A 22,926-nucleotide genomic window follows, 5' to 3' on the forward strand; every position below is an offset into this window, starting at 1 on the left:
AATTGCATTCTATTTGCCATCTATATGGCAGTTGTCTTCTGTTAAGTGGGCAGTTTTCCTTATCTCTTCCATAGCCACTCCTCCCTCTGGTGATATATCTGCTGATAATGGACTATTGAATGTCACTGCATGACTGATAAGAACCACAGCATCCCATTGTGAGATGCTCCACCCAGAGGGAAGAGCCAAGCATTCCTACCCAGATACAATCTTGAGGTTTTGGAACACCAGTATGGCTTCTCCATTGGATTTCCCAGAGGAATATTGCCTCTTCCACTGCATCTTCAGAAGAAGACTACATCCTTCTACAGGATCCCTCAGAACCACACCTGACACTCCAGGAGGGCTGCAGCCACAATTCCAATGGGACTCCTACCAGCACCCTGACCCACAGGGTGTCAGGTTGGGTTCTGACTCTGTCAGTGTTGTTTTGTATTTACTGCATTGTTTATTTTATCTTTTTATTTTCTTCCCTAATAAAGAACTGTTATTCCTGATCCCATATTCTTGCCTGAGAGCCCCCCCTTAATTTCAAATTTTTAACAATTCAGAGGGAGGGGGTTTACATTTTCCATTTCAGGGGAGGCTCCTGCCTTCCTTAGCAGACACCTGGCTTTCCAAACCAAGACAATATTAAAAAGACATGGTCAGCTCAACTTCTAAGAATACTCAAATCTATGTAATATTTCAGATATTTGGCTACCTGTTTGCATTCACAAAGGTCTTTCTTTAAAGTGAAAATATAGCACTTTTCCCCCTGCAATGCTCAACTTTCTCTTTCTTAAAGAGCAAAGGGATACTGCTATTTAGATTGCAGGAACAGCAAGAAGAACATCTGCCTGTTTAAATCTTCCCTTTCTGAAAACATGGCTTGTTTATTTATTTACTTAAAATTTGTGAAAACATACTTGATAATTGGTTTTGTAAAAACAGCAATAAAAGGAACAAACCAGAGTTACGAACTCAAATTACTACAACAGCAGGCTTAGATTCAGAGGTATAAAACATGCTATGTTGTTAACTGGTAAATCAGGATGGAATTCAGCTCTTCCAAAAATGGAAAGGTCATGTACTGTCTGATCACATTCATACTACATGCAGTTTTATTTCACTCAAAATCTTTGTCATTTTAGTTGGTGTTGATCTAAGATGTTAGAAATTATTGCAGTCTACAGAAACAAGGGGGGGAGGGGGTAGAAATCAGTTGTTAAACACGTCTGACTCTTGGAGATAATTCAAATGGAAAAAAATCCAGGTCATTGGCCTTTTTAAATAGACCCCCGGCAATATTTACTCCTCCATAAATAGCACAGTCACATGAAATAAAACTGTGTTCAGTAAAGCCTGCAAAACAAAAGAACAATTTACAGACTGAAAGGCAAACTGTGGCTCATGTGTTCGCTGGGGAGGATTAAGCGAGCTCGCTGCACGGTCTGTGCTGAGCGATTGCGGTGTCAGTTCCGCCGCAGGCAGAGCGAGGCAGGTCACACAAGGTGCTCCATCCTCCAGCAGGGGCTGGGCAAAGCCAGGATCCTGCTCCAGACTGTGACTTGTGAGGGAAAGCTTGGCAGAAAGGAGCTCCAGTGCCTCTACCCTCGTGACTCTGAGCACATCTACATTAGGAAAGATCCCGGGCATTCCTGCGCTGCTTTCACGCAGCCACCGCCGCGCTGGGGCTGCAGGAAGGGCAGCACATTTCCCCGAGGTAGACAAGTCCTAACATGGAGGCACAGCCTTCTGAAATACCAGTAAGGCCATTTAGTGCATCTGCTTGCAAAAATAGATATATTTGGATGTTACAGACAAAAGGACAAACGAGTAAATTACTATAAACATTATTTACATTTCTCTAAAGCTCATGTCAATCTCTTCTGCGTGCTTACCCGCACTTATGACTCTATTTCAAGTCTTACTTTTAATTTTTTTTTCCCAAAGATCTAGCTCTGGAAATAATGTTATTACATAAAAGCCACAGCTGTCTCTTCTAAGTCTCTTGCAGCTCTGAAAACACTTAAAAACTGAACCAGCTGCACACAAAAACCCATACAACAAATCAGTACTATCCACAAGGGCATGTGACTTCATTTCATTCATTAACCAGGGAGTGGAAGGATTGATTTTAATTAAATCAATATTTAGGACTCTTCCTGACTAGTATCACTCATTCTGGTTTTGCCAAATGAGGTTAAACAATGCTGCTGAAAAGGTATTTTTGGGGCCTGGGCCTGGTTTGAGGCAGATTTGCAGGTGATGGGTGCCAGCCCAGTCACCAGTGGGCCGTGCAGAGCTGCCTGCTTGGAGAACTTGGCTCTGTTTCCAGCTGCTGAGTCGCAGCAGAGACACACGGAAATATAAAAATACTTTTCTGCTATTATTCTCCTCAGAGAATAGAACTACAAGGGAATAGAGTTACAATTCTAGATGCAGACACAATACAGAAAGTTTTTTGCACAGTAAAAGTGCTTGGAAAACCTGGTAGAGCAAAGCCTTTCCACCTCGGATTTAGGGAGAGATTTTCCCTATCCTCTTCATTTCTCTGCCTGCATATATATCTGGTTTGCAACTCTTGGCCATGTTTTGTACTTTCTTGGCTGCCACATTCATCAAGCTTCCAAGGAGCTGATTCTTAGCGTGCAGTAATTCTTGTTAGCCTGCTAAGAAGCTGACAGAATAAACCTTTCTGTTTGTTTAATTCCCTTCACTGAGCATTAGGAATTACTTCTGAAAGAACTCGGGCTTCCAGGTGCTCTTTTTTACATGCAAGAATTTCATACCAGAAGTAGTTCCCTCTTATTTCCTAAACGCTGTGTTGAACAATCTTTAAAGCTGAAGATAGTGCTCATGGGCATTTATGAGGCTCTGATTTGCCACAGACAAAAGCATGTAGGACGTGGTAGTGGAAAGGCTACAGTGTTTTTTGTTGCTGGCAGTGGCAGCTGGCGACATTTTTGCATTTCAGTGAATACAGGTGCCATTTATTAGATTTAAAAATGCTATTAATCCACTCCTCTTGCTGAAGATCTTTACCTATTTGTATACATAAAATGCAAATAAATATTCAGCACAGAGAACAGATTAATTAATACACATATGCTCATGTTCTGTAGATTCTTACAAAGGAAATATCATTATGGCAGAGATGCTAACTGACTTTGAAAGCTTAGTTGTAAACCTATGTCCCTAAAGGGTGCTTTGCATCTTACTGAGCCAGAAAGATTGCTGATGAATTCTCAGACAGCACTGTTTACACCCAAAATGACAGCTCAAGACACAGGCAGAATTAAGGAGTTAAACTCGGATACATCTTCATTGGACTATCAGTTACAATAAGCAGTGTATTTTTGCTTCTGCATACAAAATTCTTAAAATACATTCTTTATTTGCAACACAATCACACTGGATTGTCTGAGAGAAGACTCAATTCAAAGGTTTTTAAAATCACAAGAATCAGAGCTAGTTTTAACAATCCCTTGCCTGCATATACTCATACACATGGTTTTGCCTGGAAAGGCTGTGTCTTAGTTTACAAGATGTACCTGGGGGTGTGTATTCTATTCCCATCTGCTGGAGCTGGGGCAGTTACCTTGTTTTAATTGGGCAGTTTGCTTTATCTCTTCCACAACCCATCCTCCCTCCAGGGAGATATCTTCTGTTAATGGGCCACTGAGTGTCACTGATAAACTACATCATCCCATTGTGAGAGGCTCCGCCCAGAGGGAGGAGCCAAACATTCCTAACTGGATATAATCTGAGACTTGGAACACCCCAGGCAGCCTTTTCCTCTGGATCCCAGAGGAGCAGCCTTTTTTCCACAGGATTCCCAGAGGAAGTCCAGATTCATCTACATCACCACTGGACCTTCAGAGGAAACCTACACCTTTCTACAGGATCTGTGCTCCAAAAGAACCACACCTGTCACTGCAGGAGGACTGCAGCCACCATTTAATAGGGCTGCTACCAACACCCTGACCCACAGTGTGTCAGGTTGGATTCTGACTCTGGAAGGAGTTGAGGATGGAGACCAAGGAGGACAAATCCCTGCGGCAGAACCTCGTGGAAGAGGCCATTTTGAGAGGCTCCATGGTGCAAGAATCTAACAGAGAGGAAAAGCCCCAGAGATCCCACACAAGGAATGGCTGCAGATCATGGGGATCTGAGGAGGAGCAACCCATTCCAGGCTGGGAAGGTGGCCGGAGATGCGGTCAGAGCTTGGAGCTGGGAGTCCATGAGCAGCTTCATGATGAGAAGTCACACAACTGTTCGAAATGTGGGAAGAGCTTCAGCAAGAGATCCGCCCTGATCTGCCACTGGAGAATCCACACTGGGGAACGGCCCTACCGGTGTGAGGAGTGTGGGAAGAGCTTCAGGCAGATCTCCCACCTAAGTGTCCACATGAGGAGCCACACCGGGGAGCAGCCCTTCGAGTGTGCGGAGTGCCAGAAGAGATTCAGGAGGCTCTCCCACCTGACTGTCCACCTGAGGAGCCATACTGGGGAGAGGCCCTACAAGTGTGACAAATGCAGGAAGAGGTTTCAGAGTTGGGCCAATCTCCTCCTGCACCAGCGGACTCACACAGAGGAGAGGCCCTTCTGCTGCCCCGACTGCGGGAAGGGCTTCAAGCAGAACTCCCACTTCATCACTCACCAGCGCATCCACAGTGGGGAGAAGCCCTATGAGTGTCCCGAGTGTGGCAAAAGGTTCAGGCACAACTCAGCCTTGACCAGACACCAACGGAGGCACCACTAAGGGAAGCCCTGCAAGTGCCAAGTGCGAGAAGATCTTGGCGTGCTGCTCCAGTGGGCTGGCTTTGCATCGGAGCCATTCACAGAAGTGACTTTCTAGGAGAAACTGCTACTAGTTTCCTCCATGTCTGATGAAAAACTAATTGGTAATTAGCTTTGAGAATTGGTCTGTTAAACCACTGAGAAAGCTGGAGATGCCCCCATGTATAGCTGCCAAGGGGCTGTCCTGCCACCGCAGGGGATTCCAGGCCCCCTGAGATTCCAACACAGCCCCCAGCATGGCCTGAAACCCATCACTGAGACTGCATTGCTGCTCAGCAGGGATCACATAACCATCTGCAGGCCCTGGGGGATACTAACTCTTTCAGTGCACAGATGAGACCCACAGACATCAAGACATCAATCTTCTCTGAAGTGAGAGAAAAGGACAGAGTGAGGGCATGTAGGGGAACATGAAGACACCAAAGTCAGTGAAGAAAGAGTCAAGTCCCAGACTGGAGGGATGAGGAGATTCCTTCATGTTGGGGCTGAAATCCTCTTATAAAACTATGAAGAAGAACAATCGATACATCAGACTCTTTTTCTTTGTAACCCATTGAAAAGTATGGGGGAATGAAGGTTTCAAATTGTAGGTAAGAGCAAAGGCATTTATGCTAAAGTAAGCAGATGTTGAAGTAGCTGTGATTACATGAGAAGCTTGAACAGAGAGGGAAGAGTGATGAAGACCTTTTGCCCACAGAGAAAGAAGAAGACCTGTGTTCCCAGAGATGAAGATGATCTCAGAGATAGATAAAGAGAACCCTTGCTCTTAAACAGCTCGTCCTTAAAATAGTACCCCATAAATTGACATGGCCCATAAACACAGCTGTGGGAAAAGCTGTGAAAAAAAGGAGAGACTTCATGATTGCAGATTTCCAGGTGGTTGCTGTTCATGGAAATTAAAAACCATGAGAGAACTGTTTTCTTGTGGAGCAGTCTCCATAAATTGACAAGAGGGACTCCTCTCCCTAAGTGAACTGAAGACAGACTGTTCTAGAAGTGATAAACTGACTGAATTGTTTCTGTGCATTGTTAGTGGGAAAGGAAAGGTTGTAGGGGAAGGAGAAATGTTCTAAAGGTTTTATTCTGATTATTATTGTTCTTTCTTTTAGTTACTGTTAATAAAGTTTTCTTTATACTTTTAAAGTTTTGAGCCTGCTTTACCTTCTTCCTAACCCTTTCTCACAGCAGGGAATGAGTAAATCTAGAGGGTACATGGGCATTTGACCAACACCAAACCCACTACAGCTTGTTATGAGGCACTTATAGGTATTCTGAAGGAAGTCAAACTCAGGACCCTTACATAGAAGATCTTGCCAACTAACCTCTGAATTCCAATCTCTGAATTTCACATTCTGCTCTGGGAGGAGGGTGACGGATGGCCCTGAGATAACTAATGTTGTATTATTCAAGGGTTTATCAAGCAGAAGACTTGGGAACACTTTTGCTAGACATCGACTATCCAACATAGACTGCAGAACATGTAAACATACAATTTATCTAGAACTAGGTGAATATCTCACTTGGTTTTACTGGGGCATTAGTCCAGGAAGTATTTTAATCTAGGACTAAGCCACTCTCATTTGCAGACAGGCTGAGTGAGTTGGAATTGTTCAGCCTGGAAAGGAGAAGATTCCAGGGAGACATTAGAGCACTTCCTGTATCTAAAGGGAGTCTACAAGAGAGATGGAGAGGGACTTACTAGAAGGGACAAGACAAGGGGGCTTACTAGTGACAGGACAAGGGACAATAGCTTTAAACTGAAAAAGGGTAGATTTCGATCACATATAAGGAAGAAGTTCACGATTGCAAGGGTGGTGAGGCACTGAAACAGAAGCTCAGCTCCGCTTCTCTACAGCCTCAGCCCAGAGGAGCTGTAAATGTCTCATCCCTGGAAGAGCTCAAAGCCAGGTTGGATGGGGCTTTGGGCAACCTGGCCTAGTGGAAGATGACCTTTCCCATGGCAAGGGGTTTGGAACAAGATGATCTTTAAGGTTCCTTCCAAGCCAGGAGATTCTGTGATTCCATGAAATACCCTGAAAAACTGCTGGGGTTGTGCAGTAGTAAACATAAGCACAGTTGCAGTCAACAGGGCTTTTTATTTTCATTTTGAGAGGGAAATAAAATTTTCTCCACAAACTTTCTTGGCTGAAAGTTCACCCACTTTGAGCATCCTCTTTACAGAAACATTCCTCCCACTGTCTCTGAGAAGAGCTAGATTTCTGGCAGCTTGGCCTACAAGCATCCATATAGCTGAATGGGAAAGCAGAGCTGTAGTTAACTCCTCATCTGCTGGCAGCCAGGCAACTCCCTGCAGCAAAAATCCGGTAGCAACCTGGTACTTGAAGCACTAGGTTTGCAAGCCAACTTGGCCAGGATTCTGCAAGTTAATGATGTGTCATGTTTTTGTTCACCTTTCCAAAGGTTTCTCTTCTGGGTAAAAAGATGATAAGAAAGTGCAGGAAATAATAATCTGTGGCTAAAGGAAAAGAAGTGTAAATGTGACTTTCAGTAAAATCTGCTCCAGAATGTTGCTTCTCCATTCTGAACAATGATCATGAGTGATAATGAGCTTTCTTCCAAGCCAGAGACACGTGAGAAGTTATGCAGAATCAGGGCCTCAGTGCACATTGAGGGCCCTGATTTAGGAGTGGGAATAACTTGGCATAACATTACTATTCACAACATTCTCTGTGGACACCACAGACTTCAATGAATTGAACGTGGAGCCAGCAGCTTGTAACCTGGCATCGTCCCCGTGTGCCTTTAAATACACTCTGGAAAGCAGGGCCTTCAGAAGCTGACTCAGAGCAGCTCCGACAGCTGTGTGGGAAGCAGAAAGCAGGGAAGGGCAATCTCCAGCCCTCTCAAACACAGACTGCCACTCACAGCTCTTGCTTCCATTTTTTATCTCCAAATACCCCAGTCCAGCAGGCCTGTATGTTTCAATGATTTCACACATTGATGTAATTCCACTGACTTCACATGTAACTTAAAGCAATCTTTACCATTTCAGTTTGGGAAACCGTAGCTGGTCACCAGAGATGCTGCTCATTCTTTTCTGAAACAGAAGAGTTACATTAAAAGGGCAAAAGAAAACTCAATGACTAGAAGTACTTCTCATTTATTTGAGAGAATAAATGTTTTGTTTTGTGCAGCTGACTCAGATTTCACCAATGTTTCTTTTACAAATGATACACAAAGATGCAGTCTGAAAATATCTTTCAGTGCAGTCAATATGAAAATCCCATCATTGCAAGGAGGTCTTGGTGTCATGAACAGATTTTTTACAGCACATTTTCAAACAGCACTTCTAAGCCTAAGCAACCTTGGGGAAAACATTTCAAACCTCAGAATAAAACTCATTTTTACATTAACTAGAACTTGCATAAAGCTTCCTTAACTCTGAAATGTTGATGAACCTCTAAGATAGACTCTTTCAGCCTGAGAACTGGCAGCAAGGCTTGAGTTGCCAATAAACAGTACCCAGGATACGCTGGGCAGTGTCAGTTTCTAAAAATGGCTGCAGAAGAAAATGACAGCTGTTGGAGGGCAGGCAGGAACAGAGGAACACACTGATACAGGGGCTTGGCCCCAGTGATCTCTCAATAAGGTGGGCCTTGAAGTGAAGTGGGAATTAACCAGGTAAGGAATGCAAGGATTTCCTTTACTGCAATCAATACAGGAGCTGGCAGGTTAAAGGACAAGTGCCTAAAGACTGTTATGTTTTCTGTAAAATGGATTTTGTAATATAAAAGAAATGAAATGAAAAATCTACAACACCTACAAGAAGGATAAAAGTATATTACATCACTACCCTATAATTTCTAGATATGTTCTACCCAGGATTGAATCTAAAGTGTAGAAAAGGATTCTCTGAGCTCAGCTCAGCAGGTAGGGGTCATAGAATATTCTGAGCCAGAAGAGACCTACAAGGATCATTGAGTCCAACTCTTCAGTGAATGGCCCATGCTCCCTCTCTCTTACTAAAGATTATATCACCAAAAGCAAAGAAGATAAGAAGTGCACAAGTTAGAGACTGAGTTGACAGAGGAAAGGAAAATGAAAAGAGACAGAAGGAAAGAGAGAGATCAGTTTCTACCGAACAGGCTTCCACACTCTTAGTCTTTTATATTCACATAGAGCTATAATCATTTGGCTTTTGATTAATGGTTTATACACACAAAGTCCAACTGATGTCATGAAGGCATTTTACATTTATGGCGATCTTACTCTATTTATGCCCTACCACAGCGACTGAAACTTGTGTGTGTGCTTAAAATACTACAAATACTTATTTGCTGAATTGCTATCCCAACCTATATAGTAAAAAGAAATGTGCTGACGTGCTCAAAGCTTAGCTCTAGTGAATGGCTCCAAGGTAAGGCATCCCGCGTGTTAGCAGCTCCGACCGGGGGAGGGTGGATCAGGATACGGGACAGCGGCGCAGTCGGGCTTTAGCGCTGCCCCGCAGCGCACACAGCCGTGCCTCTGTCACGGGTCTCCGGTGTCCCGGCCGGCCTGCAGCCCGAGCCGAGCCCCCGGACGCGCTCAGAGCTCGGGATCGGTTCCTCGGAGCGCACCCATCCCGGGAATCCCAGCCCGTGCTGGGCTCGGGCAGCGCCGCGCCTCCCGCCCGCGCCACGGGACCTGCGGGCAGGGACAAACACCGCCGGCCGTCCAACAACCGAGCCCGGCGGAACGGACGGGCGACACGAAGCGCTGAGGCGTCGGGAGGGTGGGCGAAAAGAAAAAAAATTAGTCGGGAGCAGTGGGGAGATGGAGCGGAGATGCGCGACTCCCGGCGCTCCCGGTCCAGCACCCTTTGGCGGTGTCCCCGTCTCCGGAGGGCTCGGGTCCCGCCGTGCCCGCCGCGCCGCTTCCCTCCCCGCCGCGGGATTGGCCGGCGCGCGCCCCGCCCGCCATCCCGCCCCTTCCCCTTCCCGTTCCCCTGCCCCTTCCCCCCGCCGGGAAACCCCGCCAGCCCCGCCTCCCCCGCGTCCCGTTGGAGGAGCCGGCTGTCAATCATGCAGTCCCCGGCGCGCAGCCCAACTCCCGCGTTCTCCCCAGGCCGCCGCGGGCGGAGCAGGGGGCGTTCTGCGCTTCTCTCCCTCCATTGGTGGCCCTGGGCCGTCAATCACCTGTCGCCGCCAACCGCGGGCGCTGCCACCGCCCCCGCCCCGCCCCTCCCCCCTCCCTCCGCTCAACTCCGCTCGCTCCGCCAAGTTGCGCGGCCGCTGCCCGGCGGCTCCGCGGTTCTGGCGGCGCCACGCGCGGCGGCCCCCGGCGGAGCGCGGTCAGGCGGGATGACGGCGGAGGCGCGGGGAGCGCCCGGCGGCGGCTGAAGGCGGGCACGGGGCGCGTGGAGGCGAGCGGCTGAAGCTCAGTGGCGAGTCCGGCCGATGACAGCGGGCTCGACTGAAGGGGACGCAGAGCGAACGAAGCGGGAGCAGGGCAGCAGCGGCGCCGCCGAGCCCGTCCCGCGGAGGCTCGTGCCGCGCCTGCCCTGAGGACAGCGGGACCCCGGCGGGGAAAGTTTGGCGCTCGCCCGCCCCCGTCCCGCCGGGCAAAGTTGTCTTTGGGTTTGTTTGTTTGTTTTCCCTTTCCTCCTCCTCCTCCTCCTCCCCCTTTCCGCTCCCCCGGCGGCTCCGTGCGGGGAGGAAACGGCGAGGGAAGCAGGAACTGAGGAGCGACCCGGGAGCCTCCCCAGCGCCCGGCAGAGCCCGCTCCGCTCCTCTCCTCGTCCGTGCGGTGTGTGAGCGCAGCCAGGACTTCGTTTTTGGTGGTGTTTTTCGTTGTTGTTTTTTGGTGTTTTTTTGGTTTTTTTTTTTTTTTTTTTTTTTAAGCCCCTTTGTTTTTTGCCCGCCCGCTTCTCCCTCCGGTACAATATATGCTCGTGGAGAGCCGCCCCGCCGCCCAGCCATGTCGGCGGCCATCTCTGCCGCGGAGAAGGTGGATGGCTTCACACGGAAATCGGTGCGCAAGGCGCAGAGGCAGAAGCGCTCGCAGGGCTCCTCGCAGTTCCGCAGCCAGGGCAGCCCGGTGGAGCTCTCGCCGCTGCCCCAGCTCAAAGGTACGAGCCTGCCCTCCCGCCCTCCCCGCCGGCTGCAGGTGCCGCTGCCCACAGCGCCTGCCCCGGCTCGGCCCCTGCCCCGCGCCCTCTGCCCTTTAGCCGTGTTCTCCCCTGCCCCCGGCGCTTTCCAGGTAGGGACCCGCGGCTGGAATTCCTCCTCTGCCCGCACAAACCAGCGCCGCTGTCCCGGCCGCTGCTGACTCCGCTAACTCGCCGCCCCCCTTTTCTGGCGGGTTCGCGTGTGCTTTAAGGGCTTATTGAGGAAAACGCAGACCGTAAGTTGAGTTGAGGAGTGCGGGCGATGGAGCGCTGAAAGCCGGGAGCTCCTCCCTCGGGGGTTTGCGGAGCGGAGCTGTGCCCGTGGTGTGACATCCCGAGTTAGCGGGGAGAGTTCCCGACCGGCCGCTCCGTGCCGGGCTCCGCTCCCGGACAGCGCCGAGCGGCGTTCGCTGCTCTCCAGGAGCTGCCTCGGAGGCTCCTCCAGCGCGGTGCTTTCATTCACTCACAGTGAATGAAAACTCTGGGTGCTGGCGTTGCTGAAACAGAAAATACACAGTGAAGGTTTTATCCCCTGTGCCGCAGCTAAAATTGAGAAGGCTCAGTTCATTAGGTCACAGAAATGAATGCCGTTCATTGCAACATTGCACCTTCCACATCCTTGAACATCAGAGTACATTTCTGTATATTTTTAAAATTACGGAAAGGATACGTTGGGGAGGGAATATAAAACTTGTTATTAAAGCATTTGTCAGGGACTTGGAAAATAAGGGAGAGCGATTACCTTAACGTGACCTAGCATGTTAATTTTACTTCCACTGGCTTTAAACTCTTAAGGCTTTTGAAGCTGCATCATATGACAGTGAAAAAAAAAAATTGATTTGCAGCAAATAATCAAAATCCGAAAGACATAGCAAATGTAAAAATATTCCTAGGTACTGAGGTGGGGTTTTTCTTCCAGTTTGATTTTTATGGCATTTACAATCATGTCTCTAGTATTTCAAGGCTGTCACGATTTGTTGCTCTTTGAGTGACAGATGTACATGATTCATAAATCTGGCTCTTAGCAGAAATGTTATTGACTAGAAATAAGCTTAGGCAGGGGAGTAACAAGGGCAGGGTTGTTTGTTTGGGTTTAACGTGTTTGTTGCAGTGGTTTTGGGTGTTAGTTTTAACAAGAGCAGGGGTGTTCTCGCTGCTTGCTTTGGGCTTTCCTTCCTCTATGAAGTTGTGTCCTGTCTTGGTCCACTGCTTTGATTTGAGGGATTGACAACCTGGATAACTTGTTTGAAATCAAGTTTTTGCTATTCCCATGCTGTTCAGACCATACATTTTCCTCAGGGCTGAATTTGAGAAACCACACTTGAGACTTTTATAAAGGCCCTTGGTAAATACTGCACATAGGTGGCAGGCTTCAGAAAGTTTGAGTCCTGGTTCAGCAACAGTTAAACATACGTGTGTTAGGCAGGGGGCAATTCCAGCTTAAATCAGCAAAATGTCCAAGTTTACATTCTTTGCTGAGCTGGGACTTTAATATTAAAAATTTTAACTCTGCATTATTAAGTCCTGTAGTTTTGTGAGTGTGGTTTTACAGCTTTTTACTTGTAACACAGAGAAATTTTGCATGGCATCAGCAGCTCAGATGTTTGGAAATTTGAAGCCATAAACCAGCAGAGGAATTTCTTCAGTTATGCAGGGTTTTACAGTAGTTTGAATTGCCTTATTGCCTGGAGTTCTTAAAGGAAAATCCCTTCAGTCTTTATGCTTATGATTCAGATGTGAAGTCTTGCCTTGGAGACTTGCTTCAGAACAGAAATTGTGGGCAAAATGTACTTTTATGAGCTGTAGTGTCCCAAGTAGCCAGTTTGCACAAAGTCAAGCAGTACTCCTTTGGCTTGTTGTTCCCTTAGGTTTGTGATGTTAGATTTGTCCTGAATGTGGCTGTGGGCTTGGGGTGGTTTCTTTTCATAATGCTCCCTCTCTCCCTTTTCCTCTTAACCCTTCCTTGCCCCTGAAACCAAAAAAGGTTCTAGAAAGAGCTTGCTCTCTCTACAAATGGATTGTTTAATACAACTATTAGTTCTAATCACGTGTGTCTTGGGAAGATAAATCTTTGCTTTATTCTTGGAAGTTGATATGCAATTCAGCAATTGTTTTGGTGCTGCCAGTGTAGTATTATCTACAGAATCATGAGCCAGAATTCCCAGGGATGGGCTGGAAAAGGAAAGTACAGTCATTTTAATGATGCCTATGGATGCTCAGCATACACTTAGTAATTAGAACAAGGTTTTACTTTTACAGACCTCTTCAAATAAATGTTAAACCTGAGGTATTTCAAACCTGTATTGGGAGAAAATGGAATATTCTTAGATGAAGAAGCAGTTTGGTATTATGCTGCTGTAAAATATTTAATCTAGTTTATAGGTATTGTCTTGTTTCATCACTTTTTAAGAGATAATATTGTAAAATAAGTGTAAACAGTATTTTAAAACTCCCCAGTAGGTTTGCCAGACTGACCTAAAGCACTTGCATCTATTTTACTGGAGGGAGAGTTGTTCCAGAAGAAAAACAGAAATTACCCATCGCTTTAGAAAGTACCTTCTTGGGTAGAGAGTGTTGTGGGATTTTTTCTTTTCTGTAGGGGCTGTTTTGTTTGCCACTGGAATGGCCAGCTCAGATGGTGAGACTCACTTTCAGAGTTGTATTGTTTCAAAGCCTTTAGGCAGATAATCTAAAAAATACATATTTCTGCAGCTAACTGTACTGCTGCTCTGAATTTCCAAAATCCTGTGCTTTGGCTGTGTCTTTCTTCTCCTACATCACATCTCTACTGGTGGGTCCCCATTAGGAGGAACTGTTCTCTTCAGAGGTGTTTTTGGGGGGGTGACGTGGAGAGGAGGGATGGTAAGACTGTGTGCTGTGGTTAACATTCAGCTTATCTGTGGGTGTGATGATATCCTGTGTAGGTGAAAGCTCAGCAAAACCTGACTGATGGCAGGATATCCAAAATAATTTAGTAATTTGTTCTTCAGTTAATTTAGGGGGTTTCCTAAAGCATTGTTATTCAGGACAGTGTCCATTTTACTGTGTAATTTAACAACTGAATAAGAAATAGTGAAGACACAGTGATCATATTTAAAAGAAAAAAAAGATTGTTTAATCACCTTCCCCATCTTCTTTTCATTTTGTTACCTAAAGTTTGTGTAATAAAAGAATTTTGAAGAATCTTCAGCCAGAGTAATGTGCTGGAACACAGCCGGACTTAGTAATTTCATGGACAATTCTGAGAGTGTTGCTTTTAAAGAAATCTAGCAAAGGGAATGTTATTTTTGTTGTCTTAAGAAGTGGTAATTTTGTCCCAATAGGAGATTGTTTTAAGAGACTGCAATAGAACATGGCAGTTACCTTCATTTTTGGAAAAGAGATGCAACTTGACCTTGGAGCCTGATCTGACTCTCTCTCTTGTCTCTGCCACTTTTGGTTGAAGCAGCATGTAGAAATAGAGGTGGAAAGTGGTGAAAAGAAACCACAACTTGTTGCTTTGATTTAGTACAGCTAATATGGCCCGTCAGGTTGTAAAGCAAATAGATTTTTTTTTTTTTCTTTTGTGTACCAAACTTGTCAACTGCAGCTGGAAAGAATAAACATTTCCTGATGCCTCTTACACTCACAAGAGAAGAATTGGAGAGTGGTCCAGAAATCTTTCAGCCATGGACTAGCAGTGGTTGGAGGGATCTCTGTGGGGCTGAGAGCTACAGAGGTTACAGAGGAGTGCACTGGAATAAGACATTTCTGAGAAGACCTCCCAGTGTGCAGTGTCAGCATTCAGATACAAGGTGTAAAATAGGTGTTAACTCTGGTTACTTTCTTTACTTAAACCCTTGAGAGAGAGCTTGGCTTCGGCTGAGAACCGGTTTCTGTGTTCAAGCTAAGCTTTTGTGGGAATGCTGCAGAGAGGCCTGGTAACCTTGCTGATAGGTAAAATTTTAGTGTTATTAAATCTGAGGATCAGTTCAAGCCTCACACTTTGAGTGGTTTTGAGTCACACAGTGTGTGCTTCAGAGTGACATAAATAAGTGGAACTAAAAACAGCTGAGAGGAATTTTCTTGTCCTATTAAGTTGCCTTTGCTCCCCAAGGGGAACTGTGCTTCGAAGTTTTAGAATGGTTTACTTTTACCACAGCCTTAATAAATATTTATAAGTGAAAGGACAGTTTTCTCTCTCAGATTTGCACTTGTTTTTTTGTGTCCCTCATGATTCATTGTTATTTCCTCTTCTGTAGTCCCCCATTCTCCACCTTTTGTATTTAACATCCCTTGCAACTATGTTCATCTTGGATGAGTTTTTCCTTAAAAGTGAGAATCTTTAATTCAGATGAAGAATGAGGATGTTCTGTGAGGAATTTGTTTACCTCTTCCTATAATCTCAGCAGGACGTACTATGAAGTAGTCAAAACTTCCTTTTTAGTGAAGTTGCAGTCTTGAGAAATAAACAACCTATAACAGATGAAAAAGCTGTAGTAGTTCCATGAAAAACGAGCTGTTTGAATTTTTTTCTATATTAAGGAACTGTTCCTAGTTTATGGAGTGGAACGTTTTGGTTTTTATTCTTAACAAATTGACCTTTTTATCCGTAGACTTGAATTTTTGGTCTTAGAATATACTTCCATCAAAAGCAGCTCCTAAATATAGAGCCTATTGACTGTCTTCACATGAACTTTTCTATTTCAATCTTTCACATCTTCCATGTGCCAGCTTAGTATCAGATTTCTTTTTCCATATTCATTGCTTTCTGGTTTAGTCAGATAGTAGTTTTGCAGGTGCTGAATTCAATATTAGTTGCTGTAGGAAATACAAATTGAATTAGTTATTGCTGCAGGCTATCTGATCAAAAGATTATTTCAGTCTATAGATTGGAGATTTTTTTAACATCTGTCTATCTTAATATCACTCAGTGCTTTTGAAAAGATGTCATACCAAGAGTTCTGGACAGATTAATATTCCTTTAAAGGACAGAAGGAATATGTGTTATGTTCTGATGGAAAAAAAAACACTTCTATTGAGAAGGCTGTAAAATTTAGCTTCTATACCCTTGCTGTCCTGACTCTTGTTTTAATCTAGCAGGTTAAAATACAGCTTTTAGCAGCATGTAGATTTGGAGGGTTGGAGCTGCAGCCCAGTTGGATTAATAGGTAGCAAATAACACCTATTTTAGAAGACTCCCTTGGCAAAATGCTCTGCTAGAAACTGGATAGTAACAGCTTCTTTTTAAAGTCGGAATCATTTATTCCATCAGAGAATTATTGAACTAGTTTCTCTCAAGGTTTGCTGAATTTGTGGCCATTGACTAATATTGTTTGCAAGATGATATTTCATAGTATGTTTCTGACTTGAAAGCAGAGTTCATCGTAGTTAAGGTTACCTTCGGTTTTCCTGCACAAGACCTTCTTCTCAGCTGCTCACAACATTGCTGAACTGTTTGGACTGAAGTTTTCCATGCCAAGTATGGACAGTTTTATTTGCAACTCTTCCTCAGGCTAATTTTCTTATTTTCAGCAAAACCAATTCAAACTACTTTGAACACTAGAGAAAGATAAATTGTACAGTGTCAATATTAAAAAAAACCCAAACAAACCATGAATTGTGTTGAGGTGTAATGCTTGCTGTACTTTGGAGCTTAGCACGTGGTTCTTAATGCAAATGAATCTCATGTGGTCCAGATTCTTGTTTGGTCCAATTGTAGCTGTTGTAGCAGGACTGATGAGTTGGTATTTTCCAAGCTGGTGTGTTCAGCTCCTTCAGGATTTGCTGTGCTGCTCCCATCTGCCGCGCTCTGGGAGGCTGCTCTGTGTGGCTTCCTTTGGGCTTCTTGTCTGCAGTGCTGTAGGACAGCAGGAGGCAAAGTCAGACAGCAAGTGAGGCAAAACTGTAATTTCCTACAGGGAGGAGCCCGGGGTGCATTGCAGGGGGAGACATGGCATGGAACTGCTGAGGTGATGGAAAAGCCAAAGTGGGAAGAGAGGGCAGAAGCCGGCTCCTCTCCAGTGGCTGCAGGAAGCTCAGTGTTGGGAGTCTCCACACTCCTGTTGGCTGTGAAACTTCATGGAAATACTTCTCAACATGTTCTCTTCTAATTTCTTAGTAACTTTTCATCGCAGCCGTGGATTTTGAACTTACCACGATCTTCCTGAAACTTCACAGGCCCAGGGTTTTTGTTCTGTGCATCAGGAATTGATTGTAGATTAGCTCGTTCGTTCTCTCTCTCCTTGAGAATTGAAAGTTAAGGAGAGCAAAAGTGTACATTTGGGGGTGGGAAGTGAAGCTGAAATGTAAATGCAGGATACTAAGCCTCAGTATCCTAAGGGCTTGGAGGCTACAGGAACAAACAGCAGTCTGATCAGAATTCAGCAGACCTGTATCCTGCTGAAGGAGTAGCATGTACTGCTGCAATGGATATGGTGAATAAGAGGCTATAGATTAAAAAATGAAAGTCAATGCAACAGCACTATTTCTACTACTGGGAAAAGATTTGTCTCATTCTCATCCTAAGGTTCTTCCCTTTTCCATTGTTTGTCTTGATCTTACCAAGCAAAGCTTTGTGAAATAGATGGGTTTTGTCAGCTTTGTTGATATGATAGGATTCAGAAGAGAAATAGAAATTTTGCTGAGAGTTGGGAGGTCGAGGTGAGAGTAACAGCAAAAATTATATTTGTGCATGTCTATTCAAGAACAATGCTGCAAAAGGATGATGTTCTATTTCTAGTAGATAATTTTTTACATCACTAACAATTTAGAAGAGGATAAAGTTACTCCCTACAATAGGAGAAAAGCTTTCCATTTTTAATACAAGTTTCAAATGACTGATTAGAAGTGTGTATCTGAGGCCGTCACACGCTTGGAGAGTTGGCAAGCTGTGGGTGACAGACAGTGAGAGTGGCACAGTTGATTTTCTCAGAACTGGAAGAGGAGGTGGGTTGAGCAGGTTTAGAGGAGGACAGTATAGCATGGGGCAGGAAGGCTGATCTGAAAATGATCAGGAATGAAAAGTCACAGCAGTGTCTCTAAATATGAAGGGGGAAACAGCTTCATTTCTACTATAGCTGCATTAAAGGATTAGCAGAGTGCACCACTGCATAAACAAGTGAGCTTTTAGAAGTGATTTAATAGGTTTATTTCTGTAGATGCTTGGTCCTTCAAAATACGGAGGCACAGTTTTTATTCCATTAATTTCATCCCAAGTAAAATTGTATGGGAGAATATAGGGGAGGAAAAAGTGGTCTTTTTTGAAAAAGGTTCTAATTTAGTGTAATTGTGTAAAACTTTTGAAAAGTGTACTGTGTTTTTTATTACTAATTCTATGCTTGAAATATGACATACATGTAAGATTGAAGTCTTGTTAAGCAGCAAAATTTTGATTCCCTGTCTATGTAAAGGCAACAAATAGTGAGAACTGAGCTTAGGTCTTGAATTATGAATGGGAAACAAACTTGTGCATTTCAGCATAGTTGGATTCTGTAGGAAAGCAATTCTTGTTTTGAGAAGAAAAATGAAGATGAGAGTCTCAGCACCCTCTTTAAAGACATGGGCTTGGTCCACAGTAAAGTCAGGAAGGACAGGGTTTGGTAATACATATTTGTTCATCTTCCCTTAAGAGTAGGAAGTGGGATCAAAATAAACCAAATACATCAAAATGATGTAAATTGAGTTTAAAAATAGCCAAGAGATTTTGCCAAATGGGAGAGGACTTAAAGTGCAGGTTCCTTCATTCTGAACACTTCATCTTTAAAGTTCTTGGTAGAAAGAGTGTAACTGTTTGAGTATGCTTGAAATTGATGAAAAAGTTACCTCAACCTTTTATTTATGAGGCTAAATGTCTACTTCACTTAAATTAAGCAAAGAGATCCCATGAATGTTTGCTGTTTGTCTGCTCAGGATGATCTGTTCTCGTTCAGGTTGGTGGGAGTTGGGCCACTGAATGCAGCACAACCAGGATTTCACCTGTGTTCCCTGTCTAATTTAATCATAATTCTTTCCACTGCAACATAATTATGAAGTATCTCGTTATTGATCTAAGAAGACTTTGAAAAGTAAGAAACACTTGTTTAGCCAATTTGTAAACTATGTATGTATCTAAGGAGTTAATCCAGTACTTGTAGCTTCCACACAGATTTATACAGGAATTCAAAGGAAGAGGTGGGTTTTCCTTGTGTTTTGGGAAGTTAGACTGGCTGTTTCCTCTGGCACACATTTCATATTAAATTGCTCCTCTGTGCACCTCCTTCATATTTAAAAGCTAAGTGCTAAATTAATTATGAAATAAGTTTGTGTACTCTTGTTAAATTGTGTTTAACAGCTGCCCTTTGTTTCAATAAAGGGTATTTTTATATTTGACTTAGCACTAATATTGCCATGTGAAAATTACATGAGTGTTTCTTCAGTTTCTGGAAAATAAACTTGATTTGTGTTGACTTGCATGTTCTTGTGTGATGCCAAACTGGAGCAACTTCATCATCTTACTCAAAATTAATTTTATACTTAGATATGGTGAGGAAATGATGGGGAAGGTAATAGATTCTTAATTTGTTAATAATAGGCAACACAGATCCACTTATGGCATACTCCATAATTACCACTCATTAATTATAAACTACCATAATGTCAGACAGGAGCTTTGCAGTTGACTTAAAGTAAAGGGAACATAAATTGTAAATACAGTTGCTATCCCTTCAGAGTTACAATGTACAAATCAATTTGTTTCATTCAAGCAAAGTGTTTTAATGAGAATTGAAACTGTTATTAATGCAGTCCAAGATAACAGGTATTAAGCTGAAATTTTTACTTAGCCTGTGTGCACACAACTTTGTCACCTGCTGTGTGTCCTGGTAAAATTTGTGCAGAGCACTACAGCTGTTGGGAGGCAAAATAGGGAGCAGAGCTGCTCAGATTATTCTTTTAATTTTTAGCAGGGTAGATGTGACACCCTCACACCCTCACCCTTGTCATACCCTCAAGGGCTTTATTGCATATTCAAAATTACATGTGAAAATCCAGTATTTTGTAGAACCATTACACTTTGATAAATAGCTTTTCTGTAAGGGCAAGTGCTTCAATTGGTGGAAAAGTGTAAATAAGGTCATATTTTGGGAATATGGAGCATCACACCAATTGTCCCTTCTGATCTTTTTGATTTGACACTCTCAGAAGCTTGGTCTGTAGTGTTCCTCCATTTCTGTAGTCCCTTGGGTTTTGCTGGTGGTTAATTTTCCTGGCACAAGAGTGAATTACCTGGAGGAACAAGTTGCTTGTGCAACTTGTCCTGGGTACTTTCACCTTGTGGCTCATTCAGTGTAACCTGACTTAGATTTTAAAGAAAATACCTGTTTACATACACAGGGCTTTACCTTGGTCTTTGTTTGCCCTCTTGTTAGGAGGACTTCTTGAATGCATCTCTGTTTCACCATAACAAATACCTTTGTTACATTTCAATATTTAAAAAGCTGTTTAGGAGCTCTCTTTGCTGTTTGGGAAAGCAGTTTCAGTTCTTGGGCTGGGGAACAATTTCTGGAATTTTAAGTTAAAGGTGCTATCTATCCCATATTCACATCTTCTGAGAAACAATTTCCCATTCAGAAAAATCAATTACTCTTTTTTCCTGACTGAATGACCTGCCTATGCATATGAATTCCATGATAGGATTTATCACCTTAAATTCAGAAATCTCTTCATAAAGAAGCAGGTTCCTATTTTAAATTAACTTTTTAGGGGCTCTGGGTATGTTCAGAAAAGGCTTACCCTGCCATATGATCAGTCACTAAAACTGCTTTATGGGTTTTAAATGATGACAGCAAATACAGTAGCAGTGTGTGCCAAAACCATAAATGCATGCACGGGAGAGCATTGTAGTGGCTTATAGGTGGGAGCAAGCTTGTTTCAAGTACAAGAGCAGTGGGGGGGGAATGTAATTGGTTTTTGAAAATATAACACTTCAGCTGTGTAAGAAGTGAAACTTCTTTGCCTTTTCTAATAAATAGTTTCACTCTGAACAAAATTTCATATGGTTAGCCATGTGCAAATTCCTCCACTTCTCAGTACTGTCAAAAGCAGCTCTGATTCAGCTGTGTCAGTCCATTGGACAATTTTTTCCCCTGCTTTTCCTTGTTGTTGCATAGAGCTGAATTTCAGCTAGATACTGAACTGCTGGTGAGCTCTTGAGGTAACCTTTGTATTGTTAAACTTGTACATTTTGTTAAGGGTGACTTTAGGGTGTTTTTTGTTCCTGTTCCAGTGATTGGTATGCTGGGTGAGTTTTTATTTGTTTAAAGAACCAGTGGTGCTTTAATTCTTCTTTTTTTAGAAAGTGTGGTAGAAATAAGGTGAATTGTGCGAGGCCCAGTTACTAGAGTCTAACTTTAAGGACCAAGAGAATAATTTGTATTTTTGCATCTTAACTGTTTGTTGTCTTCTGTAATTAAACAGTAAGAAATAGGGCTATTAATATAAAATAATTTCAGTACTTTCTTACTCTCTGAAGTGTCTTGGTTGACTCAAATCTTAATTAAAATCAAGGGATTTAACATGGTAGTAGCTGGAGACTCTTAACTTTATGAGGTTATAAGAAAGCCTGGAAGATAGAAGGTAGAAACAATCTAGATAAGACACTTGCAGTTCATTATCATTGCAAGGAGCCCTGTCACAGAGTTTGTGACAGATGTTGTTAGATCAGCGTGGGCTTTTCAGATTTTCTGCACTGATTTGTTGAGGTCAACTGCTGGCCACGTGGAGCAGCAGATGAGACTCTGAACAAACAATATCTTACTGGGTGGGAATCATCTTTCCAGGAGTACTTTTTACTAAATGACTTAAAAATTATCTGTAGGCTGGACTTGTAACTAACTCTCTAAATCACGGTGCTGCACGTGAATAAAAGGAATTGTTGATTGCTATTCTCATCTAGTTTTGCTTCTAATAAGTGATTTCCTTTTTTTTTTTTTTTTTCCTTCCCTAGCATGTATCACAGAATTAACCTTAAATTGAGAATGTTCCAATGAGCAAAATTTCTGATTTTCTTACTATTTCAAAGGAGACTAGAGATTTACCATGTGGAAGGTGCCACAGTGTGCAAGTCTTGCCTGATGACCATCTACAGAATAGTTTACTTAAAAATGGAAGTACAGGAAAAGCTCAGCTTGTTATCTTGATTGCCTTTGCCTCTGTTATCCTGATTTCTGAAATGAAGAGGTTAAATGTTAGTGTGAGCCCCTGCGTCCTAGGCAGGATTGACCAACTTGGTAATTCTGTGCCAAGTCCTTTTTGTGGTTTTTTTTTGTGTGGATTTTTTGTTTTGGTTTGGTTTTTATTTAACTCCTATAGGTAGTATAACTTCCCTATCAATAATGATTGAAAATGCATTTTCATTTCATTGTCTTCCAAATCTCCTTCTCTAGTGAACAAACTTACTATTGAATAAGGAGCTGGTTAACTTTTAGGATGCATAATGTTGTTCTCACTCCCTTATCTGTCCTGGAAAGTCAGAGTTCTGTTTACTGACAACATGGAGAAAAATTCACTCAGCCCCTTCTGTAGTCCTAGCAACAGCTGTAGATTTTGTGGTAAGAGGTAATTTGAAAATACATTCTTTGAACTCTTGATTGGAGGGGGCAGAGGGAAAACGTACAACCCTGGTCTACTGAAAAATAGTGCTTATTCTTTAGGGTGACAAAGATTTTTTTTAATGTGGAAAACCTGAAAATATTAATGAAAAGTTCCTGGGATGCCTGTGGTGCTGCACAGAGCTTGTCTGAGTAGCCCCATCACTTTCAGTGGGGCTGCTGAGCTGCCAAGAGCTGGAATGCTGGGAAGTTCTCCTGTGGGTGTGTGGAATTCCTGGGAAGTGTTATACACTACCAGCCAAGTATCTGGGGGTATATTTTTGCTTTAAAAAGGAGCTTAAAGTGATTTAAAACAAAACAAAACCCCCAAAATAACCAAACTCCACAACAAACACAAAATCCAAAATGTGTTATTCTCTAAAGTCTCTAACTTAACTGAAAAATCTTACCTACACATTGTCTCATG

The 22,926-nt window shown here is 43.3% G+C and overlaps 1 protein-coding gene across 1 annotated transcript in view; it reads left to right on the top strand.

Moving 5' to 3' along the window:
- The first annotated feature begins 10,167 nt into the window (after window positions 1-10,167).
- The window catches only part of PPP2R5A (protein phosphatase 2 regulatory subunit B'alpha), a 41,625-nt gene continuing 28,866 nt past the window's right edge, over window positions 10,168-22,926 (top strand). The window contains exon 1 of the mRNA XM_063152154.1: window positions 10,168-10,854. Within this exon, the coding sequence (XP_063008224.1) occupies window positions 10,704-10,854 (151 nt within the window). The 5' untranslated portion in view covers window positions 10,168-10,703. The remainder of the gene's footprint in view (window positions 10,855-22,926) is intronic.

This window comes from Melospiza melodia, chromosome 3 (assembly GCF_035770615.1).
Source record: "Melospiza melodia melodia isolate bMelMel2 chromosome 3, bMelMel2.pri, whole genome shotgun sequence".
Classification (NCBI taxonomy): domain Eukaryota; kingdom Metazoa; phylum Chordata; class Aves; order Passeriformes; family Passerellidae; genus Melospiza; species Melospiza melodia.